General features: G+C 26.1%; 3 protein-coding genes across 33 annotated transcripts in view; 2 read left to right on the top strand and 1 right to left on the bottom strand.

Moving 5' to 3' along the window:
* LOC123268449 (ankyrin-2-like) overlaps positions 1–5,514 on the top strand; it is a 58,514-nt gene extending 53,000 nt beyond the window's left edge. For 27 of the 31 annotated variants that reach the window (XM_044733622.1, XM_044733612.1, XM_044733584.1 and 24 more), the window contains 4 exons: positions 759–827; positions 1,605–2,555; positions 3,224–3,440; positions 4,920–4,998. In XM_044733622.1, the coding sequence (XP_044589557.1) occupies positions 759–827; positions 1,605–2,555; positions 3,224–3,440; positions 4,920–4,926 (1,244 nt within the window). In that variant the 3' untranslated portion in view covers positions 4,927–4,998. Of the gene's footprint in view, positions 1–758; positions 828–1,604; positions 2,556–3,223; positions 3,441–4,919; positions 4,999–5,085 lie in introns of those variants that run through there. The other 4 variants (XM_044733535.1, XM_044733756.1, XM_044733666.1 and 1 more) reach the window with 3 other exon arrangements.
* A 2,630-nt stretch (positions 5,515–8,144) lies between these two features.
* LOC123268951 (eukaryotic translation initiation factor 1A, X-chromosomal) lies at positions 8,145–9,423 on the bottom strand. The gene is made up of 5 exons (XM_044734417.1): positions 9,267–9,423; positions 8,980–9,063; positions 8,656–8,892; positions 8,454–8,554; positions 8,145–8,358 (listed from the first exon to the last, which is right to left on the bottom strand). The coding sequence occupies exons 1-5, from the start codon at positions 9,280–9,282 to the stop codon at positions 8,353–8,355; spliced, it is 444 nt and encodes a 147-aa protein (XP_044590352.1). The 5' UTR covers positions 9,283–9,423; the 3' UTR covers positions 8,145–8,352.
* Positions 9,424–9,734: 311 nt separating this feature from the next.
* LOC123268940 lies at positions 9,735–14,792 on the top strand. The gene is made up of 5 exons (XM_044734407.1): positions 9,735–9,753; positions 13,449–13,583; positions 13,661–13,729; positions 13,822–13,899; positions 13,995–14,792. Exons 2-5 carry the CDS (start codon positions 13,449–13,451, stop codon positions 14,160–14,162), a joined length of 450 nt encoding a protein of 149 aa, XP_044590342.1. The 5' UTR covers positions 9,735–9,753; the 3' UTR covers positions 14,163–14,792.
* Positions 14,793–15,152: the final 360 nt, after the last annotated feature.

Genomic DNA, 15,152 nt, shown 5'->3' with positions numbered 1-15,152 from the left:
ATCATGAAATTTTTTTGAAACGTTAATAGCGTAATCTAATTCTAACAATATTTAATTTAATATCGTAAATTGCATAACTAGCCTTTCAGAAAATTTTAACTGCAAAATGATTTAGAAAAAAATTTTTTCTCGACAGAAGAATCATTTTGCAACTTAAATCTATCATTGACCGGCTAGTCAATTTTAAAACTCCAAAAGAAAAGTTCATATTTTATTGTGATATAATCCGATTGATTTGCTATTTTAATTTTTTTTTTCAGTTCTAACAGCAATAATCATTATCGTTATAAAAATGATAAATGATTTTTTATGTTAATTATTTATTTAATTTAACTGCATGTTTCCAGGGAATATTAATTTATTTTTTATTTTACTATTATACTAATTTTGCAGAGCTTTATCAACCACTGCACTGTGGTGTCTATGTGGTATCACAATCCAATTAATTTATTAATCTTTTTTTTTCATCATTGTATCCTCATCCCATCATTTTAATACTACCATTGTAAAAAATATGTACTTAATATTTATTTCAAAATAAAACACAAACAAAAATTTTTTAACGCGTGGTACATAAATTTTAAATAATTTCGTTAACAGGAGAACCATGGTCTAGCGAAGCATGCGAACCAAACGAATATGGCCAGGAAACTTATCATCACTTCATCCTTATTTACCATTGTTTCAATCACTGCTTTAAATGTTCATTAAAAATTGAATTAAGTCATTACTTATCTATGTTTGTGGGTTTATTTCAGATATAACTGAGGAAGCTGCCAAACGTGCCCAACTTCTTGCAGATCAGGCCTTAGCAGCAGGAAAACCAGGTAATTAAATGTGCACATAAAAGAAAAGTTAAAAAATATATTTTATCTGTTTCATTCGCAATTAATTTTTTATTTAAATAATTTTTATTGTGTATTTAAATATGTAATTTATAATAGCTAAACTAGCTGGAAGAAATCAGTACGTTAGAGTAATTTTTACTCTTGTGGTACCCTCGGTCATATTTAGCTTTATCTTCCATAGTTAGCACATGCTGACGCTTTTACTACACAACTAATACTTTACGAATGCGTTTCATTGATCTAACTAATTACTTTTTTAAACTAATAATTATTATTAGCACGAAATTATTTCTTACAATTTGTAAATTTATTTTTTTTTTTAACAATAGAACAATTAGACTTAGAAAAATTAGACTATAAGAATTAGAGATAAAAGCTTTATTCATTAGTTTCAATGAAGTGCATTCAATCAGTTTAGATATTACACTATCTAATAAATGTCTCATTTTCTTTTTCATGAAAAAAAAAAATATGATAAAGTTCATTCATTCATTTCGTGTTGATACCAACTAAAAAGTTTTGTTTGATATTGATTGATGAAGGCTGACCCTATTTTTTTGTTCTTATGTATTAAAACAAAACAAAATAATAAAATTGTTTTTAAAATTATTTGAAAGCCAATTAAGCAACAAGAAATAAAAAGTTAATATTTAATACTGGGCTAGAAAGTTAAAAATTTCATTATTAGTCTGTATCAATGTGCTTTATATATTGCCCTTGTTCCTGTTCTTGTCCGTGTCCTTTTGGATGGGTCAGGGCATGATTCGGCTGAGATTGATGGGACTGTAGAGAGGCATGTTACTACTTCTGCTCCAACAAAGCAACCTGTTCCCGCCCCACGTCACTCTGCTAAGTTATCTATCAGCAAAACAGAGTTAACTCTTGAACTCGACGAGCATCATCAGAAACCCAAGAGCCCAAAATCAAAAATACCAGAGCTAAGTAAAATATCTGCAAATATTTGCGAAGATCAGCTACCTGTTAAGCAACTTCGAGTATCCGCATCTGATTCTACAGAGGCAAATCAAATAAGTATGATTCCAATTCCCGTGGATAAACAAAAATCATTGGAAATAGTTGAAGATAAAGTTGTGGCAACTATCCAAAATTCTATAATAGAGAATCCGTCCATTGCCTCTTACTCTTTCCCTGAAGACATTGTTTACACTAAAACAGTAACAACAGTTGTTAGTTCTGAAGTGGATCAAAATAGCATCAAAAAAATATTAAGTACCAATGAATTATCTCAAGTACTGGAAGACGTTTCACAGGATTTCAATAAATTTCCACAACTCGCTGAAGTCAGCAATTACACTGTAAAGACTTCCAAGGCTTTCGTTAACGAAAGAATACCATTGTCCAGATCGAAAGAGGATCAGATGAGCGAGGAAAATGCATCTGGTAGTATAGTAAAGGAAGTAAGGTCAATCAGCACCAAGAGTTCCTGGGAGTCATCAACAAGATCTCGTGATGATCACGATAATTGGGAAACTCAGTACTCATTGGACACTTCACCAGGTTCATGTGATGCCGGATTCACTAAAAATAGTGACTCAAGGCATGATTTACCAAGCGACAGCGATAGTGAGGGCTCACCACGACAAAGAAGACGTTCAATGAGCAAGAGGCGAACACTTGGCAGCTCCAGTGGTTCTGATGTTGCATTGCACGAAGGTGCAGAGCTCTCCCCTATGGAAGACGACCAAGGTACCTCACTCACAGCTAACAGTTCTAAGTAAGCGATGTAAATATCCTGCTAAAACGATTCACCTTCAGGCCATGTCCAGGCTCCTGGTCCTTAAGCCGCAAATAAATATTTATATTTTAAAAAGCTTCATTCGCTGCCGTCCTAAATATTTTTTTGTTTTGTTACTTATATCTCCCTGTTATTTTGCTTCATTTTTTTCAATCGCTCAACACACAATCGACTGCATGCTTTTTTTTTATTTTATTTGCACGGCTTGCATGTTTTTAAAACTGCACCTTGATTTTTCTATGATCATTGCGTTTGTAAAAAAAATTTGGGAAAAAAAACAAAGCTTGTACAGAAGATTTTTTTTTATATTATCGCCAGGTGATTTGATTTTATTTTTACAAGGTATAAAAATATGATTTGCTAAGTGATTAATGGCAGCTAGTTGCTTAAAATCCTCAATAAAAGCCATGGAAAGATTTTATATATATTTTTTCCGTGCGATAAAAGTTCATTGGGAAAATTACAATCATTCATACGGTTGGTCATTAACTAAATTCTGGGATCAGCAATTATAACTAAAAGTTTTATCGTGATCTCTGTTATTTATGACATCATTTACAGTTTTGATAATGAATCAGATAATTACTTAGCATATATGTTATAATTACCGTGGTAATAGCAGAGCGAAATTTTGCACGATTGGCCGAGAGAGTGAAAAGCTGTCCTCTAGGGACTACAAGCGACCTTAAAAGGACCAAGACTAATAGAAACAACTGCATTTGTTGGATAAGTGTGGCAGCCGCTATTTTAATTGGCATATGTGCAATTTATCTAGCCCTGATGGAACCTCGAGTATTCTCACGTGTCCTCTCAAATCATGACCCACGGCAATCTGGGTACGACCAATGATAATTATTTTGTTTTTTAAATTAATAATTACATTACTCATAATATTTATAATTTCAATCAAGAAACACGTAATTAAAAGAAGAAATTTTATTAATTCAAAATATACCTTGATTAAATATATAAATATCAGATTACTATTTTAGACATCGAGATTTTACTTCAAGATATTTTGTGATGGTAGGACAATAAAAAAATACAAGCTTTAGTTTTTCGATATTTTGTTTTTTAAAAAACCAAATTGCATGAGTACTTCGTATGTATACTGGCATGAATAAAAACAATATAAATATCTATATATATATATATATAATAAAATATCATATAATACATAAAACACTTTACACTTTTATATTGTTTCGCTTCTATAAATTACAAAAGTATGTTTTATATTTATTTTTAAACAATGATCATCACAAGCAGTAATAGTATTTGTTTTGCACGATATTGTAGTATGGTGTTAATAATAGTATTATTATTTTTATTATTATACGCTAATTATTGATCTCGTTTTTATAATCTCATAACTCTTACGAGACCACTTGATCCTTTGTAGCTCCTGTGAGAACAAATAATTCAAGATAAAGCTAAAGTTTAGAGGGACCAACGTTCACGTTACGGTGGTTTATACGATAAAAATAAAATAAAAAACATTATTTAATGAAAGATTCATCAGAATTGTTAGACGAATCGTTATAATAAAATTAATCTATAAATTATTAATATTAAGTTAATTATCATCTGAAAGTAAGTAAACGTGATAAATTAATTATGATTGCGTCTCAATATAATCATAAATAATATTGTAGATTTAATAAATTGAAAAAAAAATTTTTAATGAATAATCTAACATTGATTAACTCAAATCTTATTATTAACCAAACTAAATGTTTTCTTTATAATCAATTAAAAATTAGATTAGATTGAATCAAACACACAACGTAATTATTCGTCTAACAGTACTAATAAACCCATTTTTTTACCAATCAATTAAAATCCAATATAGTATCTCCATTTTCAAATAATTAATTACTAAAAAATTGCGAAATGTGTAAAAAATTTTAATTCTCTGTTGAATGTCAATTAAAAAAAAATAAAGTTACCTAATTCATGAATAGATTTAGTTTTGAAAAGAAAAAATTGATTGAACAGTAAAGTAATCAGACATAAGTTAAATGAATATAGTTAGATGAAAAAAGTAAAGTTTTTGTTGCCAGAATTTAGTAATGCTGTGAATTTTTTTTTTATGTGTCTAGTCTTTTTATACCCCTTGTTTGGGCATGATGTAAAGTTTAAAAAAAATAATTAACAGAGTAACGTATATTTTATTATTTAATGCGACAATATATGTAAGCGTATAGAAAAGTAAGAGAATATATAAATATTAATAATTCGATCGAATTTTTCAAAGTAATTTTTTTAAATCATATTTACTTAATTTTTTATTTTTTTTTTTTATTTATCTACAGAATCTGACTTCTTACAACATAGTGAACCATCCTACATGGAAACGACCACAACAGAAATCGACCCACTGACCAACGAAAAGTATTAAAATAATTAAAACTTTTTTTTATAGTCTTCAAATAATTAAGGAAATATAAATACTGATGTTGATTAATATTTCTATTGCAGAATAACGAGAACGACACGAGTAATAACCTCATCAACAACGGTGCCTGGAACTGAAGAAATGGTTGGAAATGACGAACTTCGAGAATCGATGCAAAAAGTTGTCGATCAATTTATGACAGAAGAAAGAAGAGCACAGTGAAATTTTTTTTCTACAAGAGTAGCTAAAAAATCATAAATTAGTATTTTAAAATTAACTAATGATGAAAAAATTTTAATAATCTTAAATGAAAATATAAATATGAATTTATTCCTCGCTACAAATTCATATTTTTTTTTATTGCATATTACTTTATGTCAAAATTACATAATTAGAATTATGCATTAGCTTTGGACCATGTTTATTCTTTACTCTAAATTCATTTGTTTAATTATTTATATTAGTTTTATCTTGTTTTTTTTTTTTTTTTTTTTTAACAATTAAGTAATTATGAATAGCTAAAGTTAATTCGTTAACCAGCTATCTCAATACCTAGTCGTCACTATGCCAGCCCGTCCACGTGAAAAATTAATAAAATGCTTGCTTTCTGATAATTTTTTAAATCATGTTTGCTGTCAGACTGGTAAAATATTGTTCAAAATATTTATTATAAAAAATAAAACAGATAAATTATTTTAAAGACCATTTAAGAGTGTTGTAACTCTTCCAACATTAACTTATGATCATGCAATGCTAAATAATCATATATCAATTATTTTAGAAATAAGTAAAATGAGTGATTGATAAATAAAGTGGATTAATAAATAAAATAACAATAGAATGTCTAAACTAAAAAATATCCACTCCTAACAGTCACTTAAATAATCGAAATTGAAAATTGATTCATATATATCTATAATAAGTACATAAATTGCTTGCTACTAAAAATGTTAATGTTTTTTCTTACTGTTAATAATAAAAATAAAAAATAATTAAATGGTTCTTGAGCTTCGGCTTTTAGTGACGATATCATAAAAAAATATAAAAAATATATATATTTGAATAATGTGCTTCAATACTGTAAGGTTAACAAACATAAAGTCGTATAATGAAAATCGTAAATCAATTGATATAATTTTTTTTTTTAAATATATATCATGTAAAAAAATAAAATTTAAAATTATGCTGTAATATGACGTTAATATTTTTACCAATCATGAATCAATTGTAAATTTTACTTGATCGAATACCCTTTTCGATACGTTTTTTTTAATTGTGTATATTATTATCATTATTCTCTTAGCAATATCTATATTATTATTATTATTATTATTATTATTATAATTATAATTTAATTAAAGTTAAAAAAATTTATTTACAAGCATAATTATTGTATGTATTAATAACTTTTGAATGCTGTTTTCTTTTGCTAAGAACAGTGTAATTATTAAAAATATGAATCATGGATTGTGGCAATTATTTTTTTCTCTTGAATTTTAAATTTATCTACTAATAAATAATAATTTTATTATATAACATATATATACATATATTGCTTCTATATATATATATATATATATATATAGAAGCAATTAAATTGAATTAATGTGGTAAAGTAATAGATAAAACAAAACATTTGTTTAAATAATAAATTAATGTTATAAAATTAACGCCAACTTTAAGTAATTATCAATGATTATCCAGATAAAATTTCTTCCTCCAGATTGTTGTTGTATTCATCAGAATTACTAATTATATCACCTGATTACTAGATTATATTTCATCTTCAGTGCATAGTTACATTATTCAGTTATTACAGACTATATATACTTATAAAAAGCCTTCGAGGAAGTCTTTCGTTGTCTTTATGGTTGAAAAAGTTTAATAGGAGAAATTAAAGCATATTTATATATTTAGATTAAAAAAGGATTTAACGAGGTGAGCTGAAGAAATAATTAGCTAATATAATTGAAGTATACATTCTATAAATATAATAACATATTGTATTGATGAAAATATGGCTGCACGTTTAAGATTTATAAATTATTGTACCTACTATACTTGCTTAGAGCCCAAAGTTGACCTAAGGACCAAAGGCACAACCATTTAACTCTATCAAATATGTATATGATATTAATCTGCTTCATCTATTCACCATTAACTAATATAATGTAATTTGTCATTAATGATGATGTTAATACAAGTATTCAAATACTATTTTTATCTACAATTTTATTTAATTAAAAAACTGAATTATTATATAAAATGGTAATTGTATGCGAATGAATGTTTAACGAATTTAATTATTCTTTTTCTATTGTACTGAATTAAAATATTTTGGATACTAGTATTGACTTAACAAATTATTCGTAACTTTTGTACGGTTCAGTTTAACTTATTTATAAGCAAATAATTCTAACAACCAAAGAACATAAAAAAAACTTATACAGCTTCTTTACCCTTCACTACTATTCATGTTTAACAGACATCTTGAGTAAAATGTCATATTGTAAATTGTGATAGAGTTAATAATGAAAGCTTATGATAATAAATAAATAATGTTGGTTATTGACATGTATTAACTTTTTAAATTTTTTATTAATCACTTGTAGTGGCTATTTAATTTTTAATTTCTTATTCTATATGATCTTTTTTGAAAATTAACATTATTGCTAGTGGTACGTTTGCATGAAAAAATCAAAAATGTTTCTTAAAATTATTCAATGATTCAGAGGATATTTATAAATAATTACATCTTTTTGGACAATTTTGCTATATATTTAATTAAAAAAATTTCTCAAAAATACCAACCAATCTTAAATTACATCGAAATCAACAAAAAAAATTAATTATGATCATCGTTTTCATTTAGCAGAATTTTATATATTTCAATAAGTTGAATTAAAAATTTTTTTTTCGCGTATAAGTCTAAAAATTAATAATTACTTAAGAAATAACAATCTAACTACGACATCATTAATAATAAATTAAAATCATAATGGAATCAATTAATTGTCATATAAAGTTTACATATTTTTAATATTCATGTACGAATAATTTTCATAGGATGAAAAAAATTAAATAATTATATTTCGAGGTACATGACATCTATAACTCGAGTGCGTTTACAGATAAGACGACATTTATGAAAAAGTAAACGAAAAAAATGATAGTTTATTTTATAGATACAATTACTTTTACACGTGGAAGTTAAAGATTTACTTGCTTCCTTTTATTTATTTATTTAATTCAATTTTTTGACCAGATTAAATTGTTGAGGTTCAACCGATCTTATTTATTTTTGTAGATTTTATTTCCTACTACTTTTCTTGTTATTCCTTTATGACTCATTAGATCTGAAATAAAATCGATAAGTATACAATAATTAAAATACTTTGAATTCTAAACAAATCAATCAAATAATTTCAATTAAATATCAATAATATCTTACATTTTCTACGTTATCGTCATCTGAACTAATAACTTCATCACCGAACTCAATATCTTCATCAAATCCATCTTCCACGAACGTGACGGTGTCGTTAATACGAACTAAAAAATAATAAATAATAAAATTATTATCAAAGTTTCTAATTAATGATTGTGAAATAAAAGTGAAAGTTTCGCAATAACAATCAAAATAAATATTTTACCAGTTTCTGGGAATTCTCCGTAGGTCTTGAGATTCCTAGCTTCATCTGCGGTATATTTCAAGATAACATCAGCCTTAGCATCTTGGTAATCCCTGAGTCCAATCAATATAATATCACCCTGGTTGATCCAGACTTTTTTACGTAGTTTTCCTCGAATATGACACAGTCGTTTGACTCCATCAAAGCACATAGCTTCGAGTCGACCGTTTCCAAGCATTTTTGTCACTTGAGCATATTCTAGAAAAAAAAAATATATCTCAGTTGTATTTACGTTTATCAATGCCCTTGACCAAAAACATATACGTATGTTACAATTGATCTTACCTTGTCCGTCTTCTTTGAATACCAACTCTCTTTTCTCTGTTTCATTTTCATTCTTTCCTCTCCTCCTGTTTTTACCTCCCTTTCCTAAAAAAAGAGTTTAATTAAATATTATAAGAGTTGATGGATGATTAAATTTGATAAAATTTACGAAATCCGAATATATAAAAATTGACATCAGACAAAAACTAACCTTATTGTCGCGTCAAAATTTTAATTAAATTATATTTATGGTTTTTTAGAGAAAATAATGAACTATCATTATAAATTTGTATAATTTCATTGCTTACCCTTATTCTTCGGCATGGTGAGATTTTAATATGACACCAAATAAATAATTTACTGATAATAACTGTTGCGAATATACAGAGACTACTACCACACCATGCGACTAATCATGAAAGAAGAAAATGGCTCGCCCCTCGAACCTTGACCAACTTGAGAAACTACATTTGCGATTCGGATGTCTTAAAATTTTTTCAATATATTTTTTAATTAAATTTCATGCCCTTTTGATAGGAAAAAATTTTTATTTCTCTCGTAATAAAAAAAAAAATCACCAAAATAATATTATTTTTAATTCATGTCAAAAAAAAACTTCGAGTATGATTGGAAAATTTAAACATTCCTTTTGCGCATGCGTCTTAAATTTTTACGTTGTTATGGCAGCAATGTATCATATAAATGTGAGTAAAATCTAAAAATAAATAACGCTGTTCGGAATATTGTGACGATTTTAAAATTAATTACATATTTAAAAAAAATTGTGATAGTGAGGTAATTTTGATAAATTATAATAGGAAATAGAGGCACTTATATTTTTCATGAAAAATAAATCAAATTTTTAAAAAAAATTTTTAAAAATTATTAAGAAAACATAAAAATTTTTTATAAGTATGTTGTTCATTGGTTATTTTATTCAAAAAACAACTAAAAAATTTACAAAAAATACAACTTTTACATGACATTGAAATCGGCAGACACTTAATAATTTTTCGATTTTTCTTAAATAATAATCTAGGAGAAGAAAATTATTTATAAAAAATTTCACTTACAATTTTTTAGAGCTTCTAAAGATGAAATTTTTGAATAAATTTTTCTTGCTACAATTTATTAGTTAAAAAATTTCTAAGAACTATCAGATGTCTTTTAATTTTAGGATCATATCTTTTACTTTGAATATCTAAAAAAAACTTTGGTATCTTATGAGTGTGCAGACATTATTAAGATTATAATTTTCGAAAAGTTAAATCTTTATCTTACTTAGTTAATGGAAAAAAAAATAGTGGCTGAAAATGTTATGAAAAATGTTGAATGATTTTTTTTGTAAGAAAGTAAATCCTCTATCAGACGAGATTTTTAATAACAATTTTAAACCTAAAACTGTTCAAAGTGTATAATTATTTGAATATTTTTTAGTTATAAACTCTTACTCAAAACATTTTTTAATAAAAATAATTGAGCTCCCAATATCCTAAATGATTTTCAGATTTTAATCAAGAATGCACATGGCAATAAATTTATTATGGTTGAAGTTTTTGTTGCATTACTTTCGAATTTAATTTCATGTATTATTATTAGTTCCAGTTTTTTTTACTAGATAGCTATTTATCTGATTTTTTTTATTTTTAACATTTCTCATTATTTTACTATCATGTGATTCGCGCAACTATAATAAATAAGTGAAGAAAATAAAAATAATTCTGAGATTTTCGCACGACGGATAGAGAAAAGAAACTATGATGGCTTTATTAGAGGGTAAAGTATTCGTAACAGTAAAAAAAAATAAATTATTTTAAGATAAAAGCATAAGACGTATCTGTTGATCAATTAATTCATTATAATAATCAAAAAGTCTAAAAATGAGAGGTGACAATGAGTATATGCTTCAAAATTCAATTGCATATGATTGATTAAAAAAAAAAGCTTTGTAGATTGTACTTGCACTAAGCATCTAGAGCGTTTCAATACTTCTATGATGATAATCTTCGAAATAGTTATAAAAACGAATTAAAGTTTTAAACAATAAATCCATCAAGCCTTGATAGGTACCCAGAGTAAAACGTATTACCTTTAGATCCCAAATTCTTTATTTTTATACTGTGTAATACCTTTTTCAACTACGATTTAGACGTACGCTTAAGGAGTTAATTGTTTACACTTATACTGGTAATCATTTTTTTAATGAAAATTCTTATGTCTGATATTAGATCTACAATAAAATTTGACTATGACAATAATGAGAACGTTGTTATATGTTTTAAATTTTATAACTATAATATTTAAAGTTGTGTATCATATGTAACATCGTCAATTTTTTTTTTAGTTATCTTTAAAAGTTTGTATGGGTAAACACTACTAAAATAAGAGGTTTATTTTCTAAATAAAGTCGTACCTAGGTAGTAAAGTTTACGACTTTCTGGTGTGTATGTGGTTAATATATGGCATTAAAATGGTTTATTTAGAGATTGCAAGTATCCATTTTAAAAAAATGTCAAAATTATTTTTCACGAACTTCATTTAACTTCCATCTTATGCCAGAATTTTCATAAATGTAATTTTATAAAGGATTTTTTAGTTTATAAAACTTCAATTTCTTTAAATATGATGATTTCCTCCAACAAAAATTGTGGAATGTCTTACAATCTGGACAAGCTAAGGCAATAAGTGAACACATGGTACCTAAAATGTCCTTGGAAAAAAAAGAAAAAAAAACCCTAAATTTTCAATACAATAAAAAAAACCTGATTACTCTCCAACAAATGAATTTTCAATCCTTTTACAACCCAGCAAAAATAAACGTCATCTGGTCATACTATATTCGAAAATAATTTTTTTCAAATGTTATTAACCAGAATGATCTTTTAACGTTACATTTATTTAATGTACTTACCATACTAATGGACTGTTACTTCTATACTTATATGTGAAAATTATTTGAGTATTTAGACAAATTTTAAAAATTTTGTCGCTTAAATAAAAGTACTTTACTTCTTACATAATCTAAGATCCAAAAGAAATACAGATTATAGCAATAAATAATAGTAATACCTAGTTCAAAGTATAATAATTAAAATACTCGCTATGAATTTAATCCGTTTACTTATCAGCCATTCATCGAATTTCTTCAAATCCTCAAATCAAGTGTTCTCTGACTTCAGGTTTTAAACTGTAGAGACTCTATTGTACTATTCGTTATTTCGTCGTAGGAGGGGATACGATTGTTGGGGATGTAAATTGATACTTCGCATGAGACTCGAGATTTTACTTCAGCACCAACCACCAACGCCAACCGCCGACGAACGACGAACAAGTCCAGTCCGGTTCAAACATCTCGAGTATGCACACGTGTTTGGGAACTGATCCTTGTGACACTTGAATAATCTTTGTTTCATCCCTCGTTTTATTTCTTTATCGAATCGTGGTGATAAAACAAACTTGACTCGTTTATAAATTCTTCTTTCTAGTTACTAGTTATCCGCGAAATATTTTTTTTTCTGATCATCAACGTAAGTTTTTAATTTATTTTTATAATTTTTTCAAGCACATTTTTATACAAGATTATTTGGATTAGGAAATTTATGTCAAACAAAGGTTATCGCTGAAATTGAATTTATTTTGTCACAATTTTTTAACGTTAATTGATTATGTCTATTAGTTTGAATTCGATGGAATAGCACATAATATTCTATAATCTCATTCATTTAATTGATATTAAGGGTGGGCCGTAGTTAATGCATTTTTAAAAATTTTTTTATTTTACCAAAACCTTTGCACTAATTAGTCTCTTTTTCAAAAAACTACTTATATTTTTATAAAAAAAAATAAAATTTCTAAATATATTTACTATGGCCCATAGTAGTAGTGATACATTCATATGTTAATTTTTCACGGTGTAATATCATGATAAAAGATTTCTTGTATTTTATTGAAAATTATAAAATTTTTAATGGTATTATGATTACAGACAACATATGATCAAATGCTTGCTATTTTCAATCTTTAAGATTTTAAGATACTTTAATTATTTTTCTGTGACAGCACAAATCATTGAAAGCTTCATATTTTAACGTTACCGAAATAATTATTTGAAAAATATATCCATAATCACCTTAGAAGTAAATTATTTCGTTTCTTATAGCTTGAATAAAAATTCATGATTCTAAAATTAGCCGATATTTAAAAATTTTTTATCTTTTTCCTCAATTAAATTACAAGTAAAAAACCCTTAAAAAAATTGCACGTATAATTTTTCAAATTTTCTACATGTGAAATTTTTTCTTTTAATTTTTTTGTAATAATTTGTTCAATAAAAAAAATCATAAAAATTTTCAGATGTCTGTTAATTTTATTTTCACAAAAATTCTCAGATTACAAGTAGAATTAACAGTTTATTTATCTGTAGGGTTTAGTTTAAGTACAATATTCACTAATTATAATATTCAGTACTAATGAGACATTACTTTAAATAGATGCCTTTCTATTCAAATTTTTTGACAATGAAAGTTAATGAAACAGCTGGCCATCTACACACAAACTTTTTCAAGCATCAATCAGAGGAAGAAGTCCATAAAAAATTTGATTATTATATATCAGAATCAGAATGGGTAAATTTATAATTAAAAAAATACTGATATGTACTTATTTATTAACATGTCTAAATTGTTTATTAAATTTTTACTAGAGTTCTTCAAATCCATCGTCACCCGAATCACCGAATTTGAACATGAGCTTGTATAGACGTAAAGTACAGGTATGTTTGTAGAATTCTTTTATAAAAAAATCAATGTTAAAATTTATTTTTTCTCTTTGGATAATTAATATTGTTTCCATTTTAATAACTAGATGAGTCCACCGAATTCGCCGTTAGAAAATTCCTTCATGAATATGAGATGGCAAAATACACCATGCAAAACACAGCAGGTATAATGATTTATATATTCGTAAACTTATAGTTTATAAAATATTGTATAATTGCATTCAATTTTTTTTATTTATTAATTTATTTTTTTATTCAGATTTGTATTGGACTCAAGCCATCAGAACGTATTAGTTACCTTCGAGAAATCTTGCCCCTGCAAAATCAGTCAGGAGGATACACTTCACGTTCTAAATGGGAATTGATGGCTCCACTCAAGGCACCTCTACGTCGTCCAAAAAGTTCATCATCTCATCTTATTTGGTGAGCAAAAAAAATTTGGGCAGAAAAAATTTTTTTTCTGTTGAAGTGCAATTGGAATTCAGTTATTGTAAATATAACGAATTTTCAGTTGACATAAACAGTGCCATGCTATTAATATTTTGTTGTTATTAAATCTCTTTGCTTTATTCTCTGATGCAATGCATCAGATGTGAATTAAGGTAACAAGAGAATTTACATTTGTATGGCAATTATTTAATTTTTATAATACGTTAGAGTCATTTTTTGTAATGCAACTGAAAAAATTACTCTTCTTATCAGTTTTGATACTTAGTTAAATTTAATAATGGCAAAATTAGGTTTATGTTTTCTATAAATATTACAGTTTATTTCATGAATAAGAGATTTCATGAAAGTACATGCATCCCGTACGAACTGTGATAAATTTAATCAATATTATAATCTTTACGTGATACTTTACGTGATACTAATAATTTTTAATTAAAAGTAGATTTAAGTAGATAAGAGTGATTAAACTCAGGGATATAATTATTAAAGATTTTATATTTATTATTATTAGTAAATATGCTGTCTATAATTATGATCATAATTGTCTTATTTAAATGCGTTTAAACAATTGGAAAAGAATAATTGTTGATCAATTTTTTCTTTTTCGCTAAGTTATAATTACTTACACGTAAAAAATAATATTAGAATTATATAAGCAAATATTCAAAGTAACATAAATTCTTGAAGATTATTTTTTAAAAGAATTTTAGAAATATAAAAGCTATTTTCACAAGTTTAATTATTGAAAATAATAATTTAGTGGAGTCTCTACAGTTTTGACTGTAACGAGTCTGAAATTTCTGGAAACAAAGTTATAGAATACATGGCGGTATATGAATTCTTTAATTTATTTTGTGTAAAAACCAGTAGCGATTCAAAATTTAAGAACTCCAAGTCTGAAGAAATTTAATCTTATTTTGATTACTTAAAAATTTTTCCATACTCGTTTTTAAATAGAATGAATTTA

Source organism: Cotesia glomerata, linkage group LG1, assembly GCF_020080835.1.
Source record: "Cotesia glomerata isolate CgM1 linkage group LG1, MPM_Cglom_v2.3, whole genome shotgun sequence".
In the NCBI taxonomy this organism is placed as follows: Eukaryota; Metazoa; Arthropoda; class Insecta; order Hymenoptera; family Braconidae; genus Cotesia; species Cotesia glomerata.
The sequence above is the reverse complement of the archived record's forward strand: the minus strand, read 5'-3'. Positions and strand labels throughout refer to the sequence as shown.